General features: G+C 30.7%; 1 protein-coding gene across 3 annotated transcripts; it reads right to left on the bottom strand.

Annotated features, from left to right (window-relative positions):
• Positions 1-680: 680 nt before the first annotated feature.
• On the bottom strand, positions 681-21,982 carry LOC134691132 (uncharacterized). 3 transcript variants are annotated; one of them, XM_063551411.1, is made up of 5 exons: positions 21,885-21,982; positions 12,088-12,312; positions 7,365-8,762; positions 5,597-5,649; positions 681-924 (listed from the first exon to the last, which is right to left on the bottom strand). In XM_063551411.1, the coding sequence occupies exons 1-4, from the start codon at positions 21,945-21,947 to the stop codon at positions 5,635-5,637; spliced, it is 1,701 nt and encodes a 566-aa protein (XP_063407481.1). In that variant the 5' UTR covers positions 21,948-21,982; the 3' UTR covers positions 681-924; positions 5,597-5,634. The 3 variants fall into 3 exon arrangements, with proteins under 3 accessions (XP_063407481.1, XP_063407480.1, XP_063407479.1); XM_063551410.1 differs by lacking the exon at positions 681-924 and having other exon boundaries at positions 5,365-5,649; XM_063551409.1 differs by lacking the exons at positions 681-924; positions 5,597-5,649 and having other exon boundaries at positions 6,941-8,762.
• Positions 21,983-22,192: the final 210 nt, after the last annotated feature.

Here is a 22,192-nt window from a genome sequence, read left to right as displayed (position 1 = left end):
TTATACAGAGGGGAGCTTATATTAATATGTATGCAATGTTTGAAGTTTGACACAAATTCTATGTTGATAAACACACTCGACATATGCTGATTTCTAGAATTGCTTTTTAAGATGTTTCAGTTTGATTTGTTCGTGTTTTAGGTAAAATATTATTGTTCAATTATCAAAACAGTTCCATATTTATTTATTTTTAAACTTTTCACAACAAAATATTATTTCACTTGTGTTTTTGTAATTGTCGTTTTGGATAACCTTGTTTATCCCACAGTTTTTCTTAGAGCGAATAACAGCTGAATGCTATCAATGGGTTTTAAATGCAGCAACAAATCCCGCACTTCGAGGGTCTCAGCTCGCCCCTGAATTAAAACATTGTTGTGAAGTCATTCTATTGTTTTATACCCGTTCTTTATCTCAGTGATTGGACTATCATTTACCTGTTAGAAACCATTTTGTTACCTTTAGCTGTCCAATATTTGTAAGAATAGCCCTCCTCTCTCTTATAAATATTGAACAGGAAAAGGTAGCATAACTGATTATTACAGTTAAAGTTCAATCAGTGAAATAAAAAACAACTATTAATTAACCCATTTGCTTTTACCATGTAAACAAAAATACAATCAACGAACAAATGACAATTAAAAAACATTTTATTAAAGTCACCTTCCAATACAATAATTTTGTTACTCAACAAAACGGTTTCTTGAGGAAAAAAATCACTTTTTAACACTTTAGATAAATGTACTTATATCCAAATCATTTTTATCGTGCTTTTGCACTAAATCAATAAGTTGATTATGCTCGTGGTAAGTCTTGTTTGTGTTGCTTGTATGAATTTCTCTTTTCAAAAGATTTATCCTCGTCTGTCTTTAGGTTACCTAAATTTACCTCTGGTGTTGCTCTTATTTTTAGTAACATCATTTTCAACTACAATTAAAATTAAAAAAAATATAAAGTAATGCTTTTAAAACTTGATAGATCATGCCATAATACAGCCAGGGCTATGAACAACCTAAACCTTATCCTGTGTACTAAGTGCAAATCTAGTACTTCCTTCGTACACTATGGGATTATAACAGTTTTTATAATTTTCAAGTTTCGGCGTTGTTTACAATTTGTTGTATTTTAAGCCTGATATTGTTGCTTGAATATGAATATAATGGCCCATTTCGCTTCAGAACGACGATGAATATGCGAAGCAGAATAAAGGAAGGCGTTATCGCCTTTTATACTGCAATCAGCTATTTTGACAATTTTACTTTACAGACAAAGCTATACGTATAAACGTAAGCTTTATACGTCAATGATCTCAACTAACATAAAGGCTCCACCTATTTACCGCAACTACTGTATTTCATCAACAACGTCACGTCACGATCATAACAACGTAAAGTAACAATGGTTAAACTTTTATGAATTTAAACTTGTTATGTCTTCAAATTGGTTATTTATATACCATGTTTATCAAATGTGATTAATTGAGTTCATTTTCCCCTTTCTAATTCCTTAAAATGTCAATGTCTTACAGCCTGGACTACGCTCATAGGGAAATACCCCAAAATGATACCCCCAAGAGGAAAATTCAAATAACTTTTTTTTATAATTTTAATTACATATTTTTTTTCATTTTTTTTTCAGTATAAAGACAATATACGTATAGTGTCTTGAAATATGAAATTGATTTGTATGAGGCTTAGAAACGGGAAACTGCGAGGTTCTACCGTATATTGTATAATCATATGTCAATCAAACAAATTGTGTGTCCGATTCGTACTTTTATTTTGCAGTGATCGTTTTATAAAAGATTGTTTTTTTAAAGAATTCGAGACAAAATTACGTTCGGTAACATTTCAAAAAACACAACGGACTCAATAAACGATAAAAGATGGACAAGACCTTGCAGAAAGAAAGAAAAAACTAAAAAGGAGGGTGTTCAGGTGGTACCGTTTGGGTAAACAATAACAGTCTCTTGAAAATTTCAACAAAAGAATATACTGATTGCAAGTTATTTTATCTTCATTTGTTCATATTAATTATGAATTTGTAACAAAATCGGATGCGGTGCACTCGATATAGTTCAACAAGAACCTGTCTTGGTATGTTTTTTTAACTTTCACCTAGTAAATAATAAAACCAGAGAAGAAACAAGACACTAATAGGGGAGGACTACATTTTTGAAATATAATATATATGAAACTTGCCATTATTAGCTACTTTGACTATATCCACTGTGTAATCAAAAATGAAATAAGGTATCTGATTAGATTCTGAATACATATTTGATTTTGATTCACAGTTTGAAACAACACAATCACTAATTACGACATCTCTTTCTTAAGTATTGAATTACAAAATACTTTTATCACTTTATCAAATTTGATACACAAAACGCATGCATAGGTATTCAGGAAACTATGAATGGGAAATATGAGTAGTTCTTTAAAACTGCGTACGCAAAAATCATGATACGCATACCCTGTGTCTTATTCTTCATTAATTGCTTAGTAATAACGATTCTAGAAACCTAGAAATGTTTTGTGTCACAGACAGCACACACAGTTTCCAGATGGTACAGTTAAATTGTGCAGCTCGTCATCGAAAGGATACAACTACAATGTATTTCTCTCCATATAGAGAGCAACCTTTTAGATGCATTATTTTTTTATTAGTTGTTAGTGGCTTTGAACTAGCTGTCAGATAACTGCGAGTACTCTCATATCTGTTCATTGTGTCTTTTTGTTTCAGGATGTATAAGTACCCGGCCACGTCCACTTGTAATTTTGTCCATCTGATGAGTTAAGCCTTTTTCAACTAATGTTTATAGTTCGTTTTTATGTTGTACTGTTATACCACTGTCCCAGGTTAGAGGAATATTGGGATCCCACTAACATGTTAAACCCCGCAACATTATTTATGTATGTGCCTGTCTAAAGTCATGATCCTGTAATTCAGTGGTTGTCGTTTGTTTATGTGTTACATATTTTTTTTTTTTTTTTTTTTTACATAAATAAGGCCGTTAGTTTTCTCGTTTGAATTATTTACATTGTCTTATCGGGGCCTTTTATAGCTGACTATGCGGTATAGGCTTTGCTCATTGTTAAAGGCCGTAAGGTGACCAATAGTTGATAATGTCTGTGTCATTTTGGTCTTTTGTGGATAGTTGTCTCATTGGCAATCATACGACATCTTCTTTTTGATAATTTCTCGGTGTTTGTTGAACTCATTCACGTTGAAAGCCTCCATTGAATGTTAAACTACCCTTAGTATCAATCGTATCTCTTTTAACTATTCTAGCTACTTTGGCCATTAAGTGGTATAATCTGATAATAATGATTTGCAAATAGAGTTGTGAATACATCAACACATTATTTAATGAAAAAGTGAATAAGGATATTGATATATTGGAAATTCTTGTTTTCCAGGATTGCCCCAATACTTCAATATCTAAAGTCGTCAGATGATAACCTTTTTCTTAAGTGAATAATATACCAAAGATTATGAAAATTGATTCAGCCTTTTTTTTATAACTTTTTTAAATGATTTTTATGAATTTTATTGTGGCCATTTTAAGATTGGCACAATGGGCAGCCATTTCGATTTTTTAAAATTAGGTCCATAGCTAAAAATGTTTGTTATAACCTAAACTTAAACTCTGCAAAGGCGATGCTTTGACAACAATCTGAACAATTATTCCACAAATCGATTTGATTATCAAGTAAATTAAGCCTGTAAATGATCAAAATTATTGTTTTGTCAAAATTTTATATAAACATTGAAATTTTCTGATGAAGTGTGGGGTTCAAGGTTTTTGTTTTTTTTGTATTTTTGTAACGGGTCAAAGTTAATATTTTGACAAAAACTTAATAAAAAGAAACGAACAAAATTAACTTTAATTAAGGGGTACCGCATTCAACAACCGGAAAATATGACATCCACTAGCTAACTTGTTCAACAGTCAAAGATGTCTGAATGCATGAAACCCGTTTTAACAAAGACTGATTCAAAGGTTTTGATAAAACAATCTTTTTAAATATCTGTGGATTTTTTTAATAGCTTAACTATAATTTGTTAGTAAACAAAAATACACTGTTTAGTTCATTCAGACGACAAAATGAAGACAAGCGCAGCATATGGCATGCTGTAACATATTAATATGTACTAATGTATATCTCATTGTGTTATTGTTCTTAAAAAAAAATTGTATTTGTGTCTTTCATTTGTGCTTACGTGTTTTGTCTATATGCCTTTTGTGTGGCTCTCTTCTTATAAATCTCGTTATTGTATTATGGTTCTATGATATTTTTTTGTATTCTTGACTTTCATTTTTGTTAATGTGCTTTGTGTTTATGCCTTTTTGTGCCTCTTTGTTAAATATTTGTTTGGTTTTATAGTGATTAATATTATAACACAATGTTGACTGCTGTACCCATACTTTTGACATTTTACCTATTGTGTCTGTTTGGGTTTTTTCACACACCGTTGTCACTATAATGTAATTTGACGCGACTGTCGTACAAGAGGCAGGTTAAGCTAGCTATTAACCAGAGTTAATCAATCATTTTCTGCATAAGAAAATGCATGTTCCAAGTCAGGAATACGACAGTTTTTTTTTACTATTCTGTTGATGTCTTAGAGCTTTTGATTTTGCCATTTGATTAGGGACTTTCCGTTTTGAATTTTTCTCGTAGTTCAGTAATTTTGTGGTTTTACTTTTTTCATCCATTTTTACTGTGTGGTTAAATATAAGATTTATGTGAATTGGCTATTATAGCCAAAACTTTAGTATCATAACAATATCAATATCGTTACTATGTTTTAATCATCAGAAATAACATGATAAAACCCAAGATCGGCTTAGATTAGAAAAACTATAATGATAAAAATTGCTACAAATAGCATTTAGAATGGAAACCAGTCCATGGCCACCTATGGGTCTTTAACACAGAAAATTCAACATCCGGAGTTGGCTTCAGCTTACCCCTTAACCAACATGTATAATAGTTTAGTAGTTATGATGTTATACTATAGTTTCGTAAAAGGGAGAAGGTTTAGTACTATTAAAAAGTAAAATCCCTTCAAAACTTAAACGTTTAATCCCACTGCAATTGTTTGCCACTTAACAGTTATAAATCTACAGACAGCTTCCGTTGACGGATAATTAATAACATCACAATAATATAAGTAAATACCTTTTTGGAATAAGATAAGCCAATCTTAATATGTTTTTTTTTAATGTTTTTACTCAAATATAGATATAGGTTTATAATTGATTATATTGCAATTTGTCAAAATGTGATTCATCGTGGTCTTGTAATGGAGTTCAATTTTCAAATGTTATTTTCCACAGTGTATATGCATGTGCCATCTTGAGATGTCCGTGTTCATGCTTGTGCTAATAATTTAGTGCTCTCCTTCGGAGTGACGAACATTTCTCCTATCGAATCTATAAAGTTACTCTCTTGCTTACTGTTTCTTATTTATCCTTTGATCCATTTGTCTGGCATTCAAAAATAATATGTTGTTCTTGCTTTTCGGGATGTTTAACGTCGGCCTTTTATGGATGTGTATCGTACAATTATATTTTTTTGAAGTCACTGACCTTGTTTACGTTTTAGAAGGTTTCTGTCCATTGTATTCTCAAACAGCTTCATTCTGTAAAATATTTACTTTTTCATTTATTTTTCTTTAATTGTGATGACGTTAAAAATTGTAAAAATACTTTTTTTAATTTTTCTATAGTGTTTTATAGTCTAGCAACTTTGTATGGTCGAACCCTTTTCTGGATGTGTTCTGCTTTGTCTTGTTGGTTCCGATAGCCAGTTTCCCTATCGAATATCGGTGGATGTTTTTCAAAGTACACCAGATTCCTTCACCAATAAAAACTAAACACTGCTATATACCCATAGTCCTGAAAGCCTTGTTCATTCCAACAATTCACCAATGTATGCACGATACATATAGAATATCATATGGCTTTTTCAATATCGCATCCGTATCAACCCGAGACACCAATATAATCCCAAGAGCTCTGTTCGAGGGATTATATTGGTTGAGGATTGATACGGTGTGTGATATTGAAAAAGCCATATCATATACACTTTAATATGTACATATACCTCAAGTAGATGTTTTTTGTGTGACATGACGTCATACAGATGAGGAGGTTTAAAATGACGTCATACAGATTATAGATTTGACATGACGTCATACAGATTAGGGATTTGATAAAGCCTAAAGTTGCAACAGTGACTGCAATCGATGACGTGACGTCATACAGATTAAAGGTGTGATAAAGCTTTTGCAACCGTGCTTATATCGATATTATCACGGATGGCTGATACAGCACGCTTGTCATTGATTGTATTACACATATAATGTATCTGTATTTACTAAGTATATACTAAGATGTATTATATCAGTACCACGACCTAACATTATTTAGCAATAGACATTTGTCCTGGTTTTATAATTATTTTTTTTTAATATTGCTCATCTTTAAAAAAATAATATACACCTTGTTGCTTGTGAATCCTTTACTTAGGATAAATATGACATATTATTCATCGACTTTTTCAAGAAAGGACTTTTTTCTTGTTCTTTCATTGAAAATTTTGTAAAAATGTATAAAACCATTATATTCATGTTTTAAGGATCTATATTGCTTAAGGATAATATGAATACAAGCGTGATATTGAAGCAAATACAGGGAAATTAAATTTAAGATCCCAAGATTTGTATGTGAGAATTAATGCATGATTAAAGAGAAATGTCGTTTCAAACATTTTTTCTATATATATATGTAAACATATGAAAATAACAATATATTTATCAACATATTGTTTGTTTTAAATATGCCTTCACCAGATACACATATATGCATCAAGAATATTCATTTATTTTTTTATATGATGATTATTATGTAATATGTATATCAAATGTCTTAGTCAAAAGTATATAGTAATGTGGAATTCTACAAACAAGAAAATGTAAAAACGAATGTTATCACACATAGCGAAAACCCCTTGAAAAATTAACTAAAGAATTTCTCATTAAGATTCAGTCAATAATCCTAGCTTTTGATTATTTTTTTTTACTCATATTTCATCATCTTGTTTCAACAGGAAAGACAAAAATGGGAATTTATTTTGAACATTAGGATGTGGTGTGTCTCCAGCGCTGTGAGAACGTTTTAGAGTTGCCCCAGAATCGGGTCTAATTTCTTCACTCACAGAATGAGGATGTAAGCTCCTTATTATTTCTTCCTCATTGTTTTCCATGGCACAACTAGAATCGTCAGAAGTGGAAAGAATGGCGTAGCTCGTACTGGCCGACGCACTCACTACTGAGTTTTGATTATTTAGACTTACATTTTGATTTCTGAATTCCTTAAAGTCTTCACGTGTACTGGACTGATTATATTGAATGTTAACGTCTTGTAAAATACTTGTGACTCTTGATTGGGAAATAGTTGATGACAGATCTATGTGATTTGATGCTACAGCTAAAGGGTGTGACTGCGATACTATGGTATCCATACTATTGCTTGATGTTGGACTATAATCTGCACTTATCGAACGATGAAATGGGATAGACGAATATGTCGGAAGGTTTATCATGTTCGGTAAAGTACTCATATAATGTAAAGTTTGTGAAGGTAATACATTATCTGACAATGATTCTGAAGTGGTAGGAACTTCCAAGTCAAATATTTTTATATTTCCATGAAAAGGTTGAGCAAGAGGCGCACTTGATTTGTTTGAGGTATCAATATTGTTTTCCTCAGAATATAGCAGATCGAATTGAGCAGGTAACATATTTGCAATGTCTGGCTGATCTTCAGAAAATATATCTACCATTGCTGTATCTTCCAATTGACGGGCAGATTCAATTAAGGCACTGTCACTTGATAATTTTGATTGGTTCTTTAATATCCAATCCACAAATTCCATTTCAGAAGGCGTGTCATCGGCATTGGACTTTTCACTAAATAAATCTAAATCAGAGTGGGATTGAGGAATATTGCACTCATCAGATGATTGATTCATATTAAGACTTGCAATATTGGTGGTATGACCTTTTGGTAGATTTTCAAAGTCAGAGCTTGAGTCATATTTATAGTTATCAATGTTAGCCACTTCTTCTTGAGACTTTGCATCAAATTTTGTAAAAGAACTAAAGATAGATGTATGTTGGTTTTCAGTTGGTGTAGTTGTTTGGGATACTTTTTCAAATATCAAACCATTCTTCTGTTGTTGAGGATAAACATTTGATGTATTCTCTACGAAAGGTAAATCACTATAGTGATGAAACTTATTATATGACTCCGTTGCTGTTTTTGGCTGAGTCGTATATAAATGGTGCATAATTGGTGTGCCCACTTTGGAATGTGACTCAGTCTCATATGGATGACGCACTTTTGATGATTCCCCTGAGGAAAGTGAGTTAGTCTTATTAAAATGAAACTCATTAGCAGTATCCTGTGGAGAATACGATTGTGTGCATGACATTCGTCCTGTTAAAAGTTTGTATAATTTCGAATCTTTGGTTGAGGTAGATTTTGGGATAACTTTTACGGACGATAAACCCAAATTACTTCTTTGATTATTTGATGTGGTTGGTAGACTAAATGACCGTTGTCTAGGTAGTGGTAAGTTAGATTTTTCAGCTGTTGACAGTTGTTGTGATTTTGTATTATCTATGCTCAATCCTTTCACCAAATCTTCTGAGATAACTCCGTTATCTATTTCTTCGCACCACCTTCGATGCTGTAAAACAAACAAAACAGTTTTAAATAAAAAAAAGTAAAATCATAAAAAATGAACTTCCAAGATAATTCAAAAAGGAAAGTCTTTAATCACATGACAAAATCAAAACTGAAACACATCAAACGAATGAATAACAACTATCATATTCGTGAGTTGGTACAAGCAATTTTTTCTCATTTAGAAAATGGCGAAATGAACCTGATTTTTTAGCTAGCTATACCTCTCACGTGTATAACAGACGCATCAAATTCCTTTATATAAAACTACTGTTTCAAGATACATAGATAAGACAAATTTGAGAACAATTCAATACAGCAACGGTAAATGTATAAACGTATATAGAATGAAATTAAAAACAGTGTGGCTGTGGCCATTGATTGACACATAAAATTCATCCATTGACTAGGACAATTTAGTTGAACGTTTGTTTGTAACGACCACTGCTCACTATGCACTTTTAAAAGACTCTTAAACTATGGGGTCACCAAAGGTTCTCAACACTTAAATAAAGTAATTCGAAAAATGAATCAGAAATAACACTATGTTTTCATTTATATCAATTATATAAATCAAAACATAAAGATTATTCCTGATTAATTTTTCGAATTATTTTATAATTAAAGGCGTTTAGAAACCTTTGGTGACCCCATAGTTTTATGTTTATCGTAGGTATGTCGTGAACAGTGGTCGTTACAGAATAACGTTCACGTAAATTGTCCCAGTCAATGAATGAATTTAATCTGTCAATCAATAGCCACAGCCACACTGTTTTGAATTTCATTCTAATCTATAACATGTATAATTTTATTATAGGTTTTAGAAATACTGATGAAGATTAATCTAAAAAGGACATCAGACGCACGATATTTATTTAAAATGTTATTCACGGCTATATCAATTGAATTATTAATTTAAAATATACAAAAAGTATTTATCAAAAACATACCATTAATCAAAGAGACAAAACTAATATAAAATATAAAACAATGTATACAGTAATCTTGGAAGGTTAAGTTCTGAATCTTAATATGAGCGTATAAACAAGAGGATTTTTCCAATATAGTTGTTTATAGATATTATTTAGCTTGTGTTTTTAGTTAGTTAACCTATTAGTTAAAATGTTCAGTAAAAAAAGTCAATAAGCAGGTATTTAACGTTTGAAATAATCACAGACCTAGCAAATATGAAAAAAATAAATTAATTACTTATTCTTGGGTTTGTTCAAATATGAGGAACACGACGGTGGCCACTTGTGAGTTAGATCTGCCTGTTGCAATGTGTTGCTAATTGTTTAGTTTTTTAATGTTGTGTTTTGTGTAATTTTGTTTGTTTATTGGATGTTGGATGTGTACTGATTAATATTTTACTTAAGTCATTAAGTCTAAGATACATGAGTTTTTATCTGACCTAGCTGTCAGTTACATGGAATCAAATACAGATCTTCAATAACTGTTGTTGTGTGTGTTGTTGGATGAATATATACGTTGTCAGTGGATGGGGTAATTGAAAATGTAATGGTAATTAAGTGTAATGCATTACAATTTTCCATGTAATTGAATGTAATGTGTAATTCAGCATTTTTTCAATTACATTTAATGGTAATTTAATTAATTACAATGAAAAAAGCATGTAATGCTCAATTACTTTTGAATTACATTTCAATTACATGTACTTTTATGGTGTTACTGATACAGATTTAATTTAAATAATATAAATTGTAAAATTATATTTATTTTTCAAATCTTGATATCACATACTTTTTAAATATAGGAAGTCTTTAATTTATTCTAAAGTTTTTATTTGACCTACAGATTGTTTTTTCTGAATATATAGCCTTATTATGTAAAATAAAATGTGAGAATCTTATAAAAGTGTTGTTAAGTTTTTAAGAAAGAAAGATCTTTAACTAAATAGTTTGATAAGTAACTAATCACATTGTTAATATAAACAAGAACAAAATGTGTGAAAATCTTTCTTTGACAGTTCATTTAAAATCACTGTACACAATCATTTTGTCAAATTAATAGACACAAAAAGGATTATAGAAAAAAAAAATAAACCGCTGTAAAAACAAACAGCAATTAATCAGATTAAAATGCTCAGGGGCAATACCACTATTACATGTATTTTATCTAATTAGCAAAATATTTCTAATATTTAGACATTATTTACATTCAGTTGTTTGTACTAAAAATATTTTCAATATTTATATAACAAGCATACTTTTTAACATTTTCATAGTAAAAAAAAGAAAATTTTATTTATGTAATTTCATAATTTCTTAATTTATATTATGTTTAATTTAAATAACTTCATTTCTGAGATGTCAAAATACCCCTTAATGTATTGGCAAGGTAATAGGAACAAATTCCCTCTCCTATCAACATTTTTTTTTTATATATTATGGAAGTATATTACTTCCATGTTCTGATAAAGCAATATCTGCCACATTTTCTCCTGTCGAAAGACTGTTTAGAATTGTTGTCAAAGTGTTCAGACTAGGGGTTGTAGAATAAATGGAGAAAAAAAAACATTAAAATTACAAATGATCATCAAATGCTTACATGAAGAGTTTACACATGCGTTATATATTTGTATATATAAAATTGTTAAAAAATATTAAGATGAAATGTAATGTGTAATTTAATTAATTACTTTAGTAAAGTAATTGTAATTTAATTAATTACATTTCAAAAACAGTGTAATGTGTAATTGATGTAATTGATCAGTTTTTCAATGTTATGTGTAATTTAATTAATTACATTCCAATGTAATTGACCCCAAGTCTGGTTGTCACGTCAGGTCTGTGTGGTTTTATTATATGTCTTTTGATTTGTGTCGATCAGATGATTTAAGCTATTTTAAACTGATTGTTATTGTTCATTCTTATGTTGTACTGTTACAGCCCTGTCCAAGGTAAGGGGGTTTGGACCTAACAAACTAGTTAAATCTTGTCCAATTAGATGAGTGCCTGTTCCAAGTCAGGAACCCCTTGTTCGGTGCTTGTCCTTGGTGCTTGGATGTCATATTTGTGTTTTTTTTGTGTTTTGTCATCAATTATGCTGACAGTTGTCTTTATGGAATTGTTTCATATCTTTCATGTCCGGGCCTTTCATAGGCAACCACACGATATTAGTTTTCATTGTTGAAGGCCGTATTGTTGTCTGTAATTGCTTAAATTATTTTCATTTGGATTTTGGTAAATAGTTGTACCGTTGTTCATAAAATCGAATTGGTACATTGTTTGTATATGTATTTTGTATGTCATTATCTGTACCTTTGAATAATTGGTTTATAAAAAAATCAATTGCAGTTTAATTCTTACCAATTCAAGTTCTTTTCTTAGTTTATAGACTGATTTCTCCTTGATGTTAACTAGTTGTTCTAAATATTGATATCTAACGTTTTTTCTACTTCTACATTCTCGTGCACTTTGTCTGCTGCGCTCCTGTCTCTGTCTGGGGCTGATATTTGAAGAGGGTCGACCTGGCCGTCTGCCTTTTATTTTCGTCGACGCTGAATCAGTTTTCACCGTCATATCTGATGTTTCCTAAAATAAAAACACACTTTAGATAAATGAAGATACAGATACTCATTTAAAACAATCACATGCTTTTATAACGTATTCTCTTTCTAAATAAATGTTATCTCACCTCAACAAGTTTATGTATTATTTTTGTTTCTTTTTTTAGTTTCCTTTTTTGCATGTTTATCGTCTTTGTCATCGCGTACTCCTTCTGTCAGCAAATTTTTTTTCTAAAAATAACAAGAATCATTTCAGTCTTGTTCCTCCTTATTAAGACTATGAGAGGTGTGTACTTGGAACAGCAATCATATAAAAAGGGACTATTCATATCAGTTAATCTTCCACTCGTTTTCATTTGCTGATTAGTTTTCAACACAAAAATGCAGACACCTTAATAAAGCTCACAATGAACCGAAACATAAAAAATAATCTTAATCAACTATTTTAATCAATAGTTTAAATTATTTTTTATCGTAAACTAACTAAAAATGCCGAAATATTCCACAAATCATATTTGAGATAGTTAGACATGTTTTTGTTTGTGCTGATTTGACTGAACTATTCATTTAATTTTTAAAACAGTTACATCTAAGTTAAAATATTTTGATTAACACTCTTTTGCATCTCTAGTAAAATTTGAGATAAGAAGTCTGTGTTTAAGTTATACCTTTACTATTAGATTAATTTTTTTTAACCTTAAACACTTACTCAGTGTATAGATAACTTTTTTAATCCATTTTTTGTGCAATGCTAAAGACTATTTTGTATTTTTCTTTGTATAAAGACAAAACTAATTGATATCAAAGGCTAAACCCAATGTTATAGTAGATTTAAGGGAACTGACTGAAAAAAAAGACAAACAAAATGCACCAAATCTTTGCACTAAAAGATCAAGATGTGGGCACCAAGTTATCTCTTTTCAGGACAAAGATGGACTGAGTTGTTTTTGATAGATATACAGATGATATTCCTCTCTTTCACTTGATATTTTACTCGTGGTACCTGGGTTGGAAATCGTGAAAACATAAATGTGGGTATAAGAGAACACGATTGACTACAGAAAGCAGCAATACAAGATACAATTAAGGTGGTACCCAACACCTTCCCTAAAATCAATTTGGCTCGTTAGATTTTCATAAAATTTGGCAACGTATTAACTTTGACCCTTTGACAAAAATATAAAAATTTCAAAATATCTGAACCAACCAAATTATCAGAAAAATTACACTGGTTATATAGCAGTTTGACAAACACTAATTTTGATCATTGAGAAGCTTAATATTCCCTAAACAACGGAACGTAATTAAAACGTTTAGCCGATTTTACAGAGTTATCTCCCTGTAGTGTTAGGTACCACCTTAATAGCAGGCATGTTGTCTGTAAAACGAAGGGGGAAGATACCAGAGGGACATTCAAGTTCATAAATCGAAAATAAACTGACAACTACATAAATATAAGAAGATGTCGTATAGGTGCCAATGAGACAACTCTCCATCCAAGTCATAATTTATAAAAGTACACCATTTAAAAAATCAGAAGTCCTGTCTTCAACACGGAGCCTTGGTTAACATTGCACAACAAGCTATAAATGGTCCCAAAAGTTACTACTGCAATATCATTCAAACAAGGAAACCAACGGTCTAACATATATGTAACAAAAATAGGAGAAACAATTATGAACCACATCAACCAATGCGTATAACTTATTATGTCCATGTGCAAATAAAAAAGAAATTCATAAAAAGAAAAAAAAAAAAGCAAGCAAACAGACAACACTAGTTATAGAAAACTGAAAACTAAGCAATATGATCCCAGACAAACACTGGTGTATTTAAGTTACTCCGGAGGAGTTGACAGATCCTGTTTCATATTTGGCACTTGTCGTGTTATTCATGTTAGTAAAATCCGATAACAAGTCTAATTTGGTAGATACAATTCGTGAAAAGGGACATGGATTGAAACTTTACAACATATCTGCTATCATCTTTGGAACGAATATTTCATAACGGTCAACCAACTCTTGATGGTGCACATAAAATTTACGACGGGATGACTTCAACTTCAATATTACAACTCTTGGTTTAATATCTCCTTGTGAGCAGCAACATTCTATCAAATAAATTATGATAGGAAATACAAACACGGGAATATCGCATCAATTGGGAGATTTATACTCCGTGAGCAGGAGTTTCATTCAAGGAGAACCATTCAGATCATTCAAATCTTTTAAATAAAGTAAATTATTGTGTGTGCAATCCTAAAGAAAGGGAAATAACTCATGTCAGGATAATAAACATGAACATGAACGAAAAAAAACATATCACCCTTGTTTTCTCATCTGTTTGAAATAAACTTAACTTATTATTCACTCTTCAACAAATGAGCATGTCTAACTTCGACACATTTTACATTTTTATTTGCATTCAATAATTTATATGATAGAAGCTTCCAGAAGATTAAGTTCAATTATTTTTCAGACTTTAATAATTTACAGCTTTACATTGCATAAACCATGATATATTACCATTTTCTTCGTATGATGGCGCTGCCCATCATCCTGATCGGTTTGAAAATGCAAACCTCATAGAAAAACTCCCACATACGTCCCTATATACATGATATATGTCTCCTTTGAAGGGATATTGTTTATGTTTACAAATGTATGGAGGTACACTTGTGTCACATGCACATGGCACAACCACAAGGAAAAAAAACAATTTCATCCATGGTCCTTGTAATTTTGGAAAGTTTGGTGGCAAGGCATTATCGAATATTTAAAAACAAGCTTCACTTACTGAGCAGATTTAAAGCGTAAAAAGTTACAAAGATTTGATGTCCCCCAATACCCTTTTGTTACCTCAGCTATTACATGTACATACTAGTTAATAATTAATTGATATATTTGCATTCAATACATAATAAGGGTAACACTTTTTTTTTTTTAAATATTTTGGATTCGACAGTTTAAGATATTGACAGAAAGAGGTCAAACGTTACCATGTGTCCGGGGACTAACTGGAAAACAACAACAGACAAATTTGCATGAGTTGAACTCGTGCTCATCAAAAGCTTAGATGGCGTAACATAGCGAAGGTTTAATGCTCAGCAGATGATTCACATGTAGATACAGTAAAACTATATCGCCTAAATTATCTTCTCAAACATTGTGTGTTCATTACTGATTTCCCTAATTGATACTTTTAGTGCCCCCTTTTCCCACTGTCCACCTATTTTTCTTGGATTTTCTTGTCATTCTTTTTTTGTTCATGTGTATAAGGTCTAACGTTAAGGTTTCTCGTCCTAAAAATGGTGTTTATAATGTACAATTTCATAAGATGGTCAAGTTATGTTTGTTTTTGGTTGGGTCCTACCTACTTTCTTAGTTCATATTTAGTATTAGGTATTTCTTTATAAATGTAATAAGATGCACATTTATAATACTGTTGACAATATTTCTTCACATTTGTTGTGTTTTCAGACAGACATAACATTTCATAGTACATTTTCAATTAACAAAAATTTGGAAAAGTTATTCATGTTTATTGAAGATTTTAATTGGAGAAGTTCAATATTCAACTATATTCATTTGAGAAAAAAATAGCTAAAAACAAAAACAATTTAGAAAAAAAGAACATTTACTAAAAACAATTATCTCATAGTATCATAATTGAGATATACAGGTTCTAAATGTTTTTAAATAATTCTAAATACAAAATATATCCAAATATCAGAGTATCAGAAGTATATGCTTTTTAACATTCTTATTAAAAATTCTTTAAATAAATCACTCTTTTTGCAAAAAAGTATGCAAAAAGCCCTTGCAACCAAATGTGTTAAGTTAAGAATTTTCTACTTTAAGATCAGTTAGTAAGTTTTTTTTTGGATTCGACAGTTTAAAATGGACAGAAAGAGGTCAAACGTTACCATGTGTCCGGAGATTAACTGGAAAAGAACAACAGACAAATTTGCATGAGTTGAACTCGTGCACATCAAAGGCCTAGATGGCTTAACATATCCAATGTTTAATGCTCAGCAGATGATTCACATGTAGATACTGTAATATTATATCGCCTAAATTATCTTCTAAAACATTGTGTGTTCATTACTGATTTCCCTGATTGCTACTTTGAGTTTCCCCCTTTTCCAACTGTCCACCTATTTTTCTTGGATTTTCTTGTCAGACTTTTTTTGTTCGTGTGTATTAGGTCTAACGTTAATGTCCCTCGTCCCAAAATGGTGTTTATAATGTACAATTTCATAAGATGGTCATGTTATGTTTGTTTTTGGTTGGGTCCTACCTACTTTTTTAGTTCCTATTTAGTATCAGGTATTTCTTTATAAATGTAATTAGATGCACATTTATAATACTGTTGACAATATTTCTTCAAATATAATTTATTGTGTTTCAGACAGACATTACATTTCATAATTTATTTTCTATTAACAGAAATTTAGAAAAGTAATATATGTTTATTGAAGATTTTGATTGGAGAAGTTCAGTATTCAACTATATTCATTTGAGAAAATAGCTAAAAATAAATAAAATTGAGAAAAAAAGAACATTTACTAAAAACAATTATCTCATGAGTATCATAATTGAGATATACAGGTTCTCAATGTTTTTAAATAATTCTTAATACTAAAAAAATCCAGATAGCAGAGTCTCAGAAGTATTTGCTTTTTAACATTCTTATAAAAAAAATACTTTAAATAAATCACTCTTACTCCAAAAAAAAGTATGCAAAAAGCACTTGCAACCAAATGTGTTAGGTTAAGAATTTTCTACTTTAAGATCAGTTCGTTAGTTATTAATTTAAGATTTTATATGTGATCTTAAAGAAAACTGATATACTAGAAGAGACACATTGCCAAACTGGACAGATAGAATTATTAAAAATCGATTCATTTGCATACAACAAGTGAATTTGTTCATCTTCACAAGGGGTACTGTAAAATTTTGGAAAATAAAAACATAAAACATGTAGGATCACAAAAAACATAGGATTCTAAATAAAACAGCCAAAACAAATGTATGTTATGAATATACAAGTAAGTCAGTGTTAACAGCATTCAATGAAAATGGGATGTCCTGTAACTTATAATTGCTATGCATCATTTTGTTTTAAATTGTATTTGTCTTTTATTTTCGGTATTTGTGATTACTGATTTTTTTTTAACAAGGGATTTGACTGTTTCTATTAAATATTTATATATATATATAATGCTGGGTTGTTCAATGTTAGATGCATGCAAGTTTTGAGTTGTAATTCAACACTATTCAATGATTATTTGGTTCTGACAATATTATACTTCTATCAATTGGTGGGGTTTGTGGGTTTTATATTTGGTTTTCTATGTTGTGTCATGTGTACTATTGTTTGTCTGTTCGTCTTTTTCATTTTTAGCCATGGCGTTGTCAGTTTGTTTTAGATTTATGAGTTTGACTGCCCCTTTGGTATCTTTCGTCCCTCTTTTAATTAAGAAATAATAAAATCTTGCAAAACAGTAGTAAATCTAATGATTTGGTTCTCAATAACAGTAAGGTTCAAAGGGAAATTGTTTTTAAAAACATAGTTTACATGATATTCAAAAAATATAAGTAATGTTTCCAGTGTATTTAGAAGGATCGTACAATAAAGGCAGTTTACATTAACCATGTGTTGAACAATTATATTAACTAGCTCTTTGGTTTTGGAATAAACAACAATGAATGTTTCTACTGATTATATCAGTCATATATAGATTGTTCCCTTGTATGAAACAAGGATTATAACACAGATGATAGAAAGATTATCATCTTTCTAACATTAAACACAAAATATTATATATTCATAGGTGAACTGCTTATATTATATAGAAAAAAGCAATAAGGTTTTTGTTTGCCATTTTGTGTTTCTTTTTTTTTTTATAGTGATTAAGATTATAGAACAATGTTGACTGCTGCACACCAATATTTGACAGTTTTACCCATGTGTCTGTTTATTTGTTCACACCTTAATCATTTAATGTCAAAATTAAGGAATACCATGCGATTGTCTCACAAGTAAGAGGCTTAGGTAGCGTTAAACCACTTTATAAGAATCCTTACAATCGCATAATGTTTTGCAAACAAAGCGGGATAACTCTGAATATACATTTTGAAATTCAATGCAATCTTATATGTTCCTTTGTTTGTTTTCTGCGCCAAAAATGAAAATGACAAATTAAAATCGAATTTCAAAGATTGGTTATTCTGTTTTCTAAAATTATTAATTAAATGTCCACCTTAAAAAAAAGACAAATAAGGGTGCAATTCCGAAACTTTTGTCTGCATATAAATAAAGTTTGAAATTAACCATTCAAAAACAAGGATATTTCTTCTTACGTTTTTGTAGAAATGGACTGCAATTGTGAAGGGTGGTCTCCCTAAATAAATTTATAAACCCGATATGTAACATTTGTAAAGATGATACCTTTGTGTAACCTTTTTTACTCTGTTATATATTTTTTTAACATTATACATTTCATTGTCGAAAAGAATGCTGATTATCATTGACGGCCCTATAGTTTCTACAAAATTACAAAATAACATTTAATTCCTGTCCGAAATACCCATCTTTTACATTCATCTAATGCATGTTATTTCTTTTTGTATGTACGCTATTACATCAACACACGTTGTATTGTGGAATTCAATATTAAGATAAACCGACAATTAACATACCTCGGTGCTGAGAACTGAGAGCAGGGGACTCTTGATTTATTTATAAATTATATTTAAAGATCATATACATAGATAGATTGTTTTGCTTTTTGCTTTTTTTGTTTTTATGGTTTTGTTTGTTAAATGTATTTTGTGTATGTTTATATTATTTGTTATAGAGTTTATATGACAATACATATTTGAATTGAATTAATTGACCACATTATAATAAGACGTGTATGTTAACCCTTACGGAATCCCTTTTATTAATGACTTAGATAATATATATTTCTTTTTAGTTTAGTTTAGTATGTCTCTCCGATCATTTATTTGCCAAAATAATCGAAGTGAAAAAAACAAATTTACCAATTTAAACCTCTTGCAAATTTCGTTTCTGGTAGTAGTGTAGAATAAACATCAGACTATTCCATGTTTTTAGTTTAAGGTATGGCTGATCTAAATTATAAGTATAAAACAAAACCTGGCAAGAATTGTACCCGACAGAACTAACAGGGACATTTTCCGTAAACTTAATATTTTCAAGGGGCATTACTCTTTTAACGAAGGTCAACCATTTTAGTACTTGTCCGATATATGTCAGATATTAAACTATAGTATATGCATAGGTGGATCCCTGGGAAGAAGACCGACCCTCCCCCTTTTATGGGACAAATTTAGTTGATTATAGATACATTCACTGAAGTATGACTTTAACGGCCCTTTCTTAGAGATGACAGTAGACCCTTCTATAAAAATATTTCTTGATCCGCCACTGATACGTTTTATAAAAAATCTGACAAGAATTGTACCTGTGACAAAGCTAACTAAACCGGACGGACGGGTTGACGCCCGGTAAGTCCATGGTCCCCTCAACGCGCTACGCTGGCATAAAAGTAACGCTAAAATAAATGTCGGATCCCGAAAAATGTAAATAATTTGGATCTTTTTTTACATAACAACATCATTTGAATTTAAAAATTCGACATTTCATCGCTGATAAATGGGTAAAAAAGGGTTAAACGCGAAATAAAGTATCCACGAAAATAGGTTTAAATTAATTCATATCCATCACTCACCGGCTCCTCCCCCCTCTTGATTTCATTTTTGATTGAATGAGTTAAGATAAGCGACGACTGCGTCGTTACATTCGCATAATATATGTCAAGGTTACTCCTCCTGAAATTTTCTAAGGAGTGACGTTTTAGTCATTATCGAATTCCGAAACGCACATTTAACAATATGCGCATTTCATTTATTGTCACGTGATTAATATTATTTTGGTTGTTTTGAGTTTTGAAATATGGTTGGCAAGGGTGACAACTCTTTCAGGAGAGAATTATTTAAATAAAAGTTAAAAACAAATTGACCCCTGAATGGCCTTCGACAATGATTAAACCCCATATCGCAAAGAAAGCTGTAAAATATAGAGGATGAATATGTATCTCGCATAAAAGCAAAAGATAGCTATAACATGTGATGCATGGCCTTCGACAATGAGTAAACCCCATCTCGCATAGTAAGCTAAAAAAATCTATAAAATAAATATTTTTAGTATGTTTAGTATGGTGTTTATTATCACCGAACTAGTATGCTTGATTAGGGGCCAGGTGGAAGACGTCTCCGGACGCGGGAATTTTTCTCTGCATTGAAGACCTGTTGGTGACCTTCTGCTGTTATTTTTTTTCTATGGTCGGGTTGTTGTCTCTTTGACACATATCCCATTTCCATTCTCAATTTGATTGTCTTGCATTAAAGCAAATGATAACCATAAAATGAGATACTTTAATATATGAATTTGCAGAGACTGTTTCATTATTGGAGCTCTCAATAAGGCAGAATTTAATTTGGCGATTTTCATATGATCATAATTTTGTTATTTAAGAAAAGATTAAAACTATTTTTCATACACTTTGTATTTTCGACGATTCTTATTAGCGTTACTTTTATCCCCGCGTATCGCAGTGCAGGGACATAGACTAAACGGGCGTCCATTCGGCAGTCCGGGTTGATTACGGACTTTCGGTTTTAAATTTTACTCGGATTCAGCATTTTTACTTTTTAATTTCGTTTTCCCCTCATTTCAACTAAGTGCTTTTAACTATTAAAATCAAGCATTGCAATCAATTGATTGTCATTAAATTTTAGCATGTTTACAATTTAAGTAATTAAAAATAGGTTATTTTATCAATAAATATACATTCAACATAAAATTATGTATTTAAACAAAAAGATACATCATGCATGCGAATTATTTTATAAATTTACATGTGTTAGGAACGTTAAAAGCCGAATATTCAAAAACCAATGACGGGTGTATAGCAACCGAAACAGTTATATCACAAAAGACAGTCTTACAAGTTATGGACAAGTTCACTGAGGGCACCTATGACTGATATAGTTCAAGCATGAGATTTTCGATTTAATTTTTCAATTTAAAAACGCGAAATTTAAGCCATTCTTATTATAAATCATGTCATTACTGTCTACTTTGCTTACGATAGTTGCGGATACAGATAGTCCAACTGTGATAATTGACATCAAACTTTTTAAACTTCCAATAAGATATCTTTCAAACTCTGTCTTCGCCATGTTTTAAGAGTTGTAAGGATATTTGCTATGACGGCTACCATATTATGCCATACAAATTGCACGGGAAAGTTTGTCATTATTGGTGAAATGATTTGGGAAAAATATTTCTTTACCATTGAATGATTTTTCTTCTATGAAGCTTCATAGTAGAGATTTGAGGAATAACCGGTGTTCAACATAAAATGATGCCAAATCTTTTTAAGCATATATATACATTTTAAATATCCCGCCATACTACCTTCAATCTATACATTTCCTATGCATGAAGATATATATGTAAAATCATATCAAACAAAATCTGGTAATAAATTTAAAATTGTCCTACCCTATATAATGTTAAATCCGCACAATGTTTAGGATTTTTCATACTCCTCGACAAAATACACATGTTTAACTATTTTCTACTATTTATTTCAATAAATAAGATATGAATTCGTCAACATGCTTTTTGATTGGTTAACAAGGTAAACAAATTCTATTAATAGTATCACACTGGAAAATACTGTGTTTATTTAGATCGTTACCTGTTGTTGTGTTTACGTGTGTGCGTGACCTATGTCACGTCGTGTCTGATATTAGGTGCAAATATTTAAGAATTTTCTAAGGCTGTTTACGGAAGGGCTATTCACTAGG

This window comes from Mytilus trossulus, chromosome 11, assembly GCF_036588685.1.
Source record: "Mytilus trossulus isolate FHL-02 chromosome 11, PNRI_Mtr1.1.1.hap1, whole genome shotgun sequence".
In the NCBI taxonomy this organism is placed as follows: domain Eukaryota; kingdom Metazoa; phylum Mollusca; class Bivalvia; order Mytilida; family Mytilidae; genus Mytilus; species Mytilus trossulus.
This window is presented reverse-complemented; position numbering and strand designations above follow the sequence as displayed.

Bases quoted from the DNA above. Each gene is read 5' to 3' on its own strand.
- LOC134691132 (XM_063551409.1), bottom strand. From the start codon at position 21,947: ATGTGTATTTTGTCGAGGAGTATGAAAAATCCTAAACATTGTGCGGAT. The intron at 12,313-21,884 runs GTAGGACAATTT...TTTTTATTTTAG, and splicing joins CGGATTTAACATTATATAGG to GAAACATCAGATATGACGGT. The intron at 8,763-12,087 runs GTAAGAATTAAA...TTTGTTTTACAG, and splicing joins TAAGAAAAGAACTTGAATTG to CATCGAAGGTGGTGCGAAGA.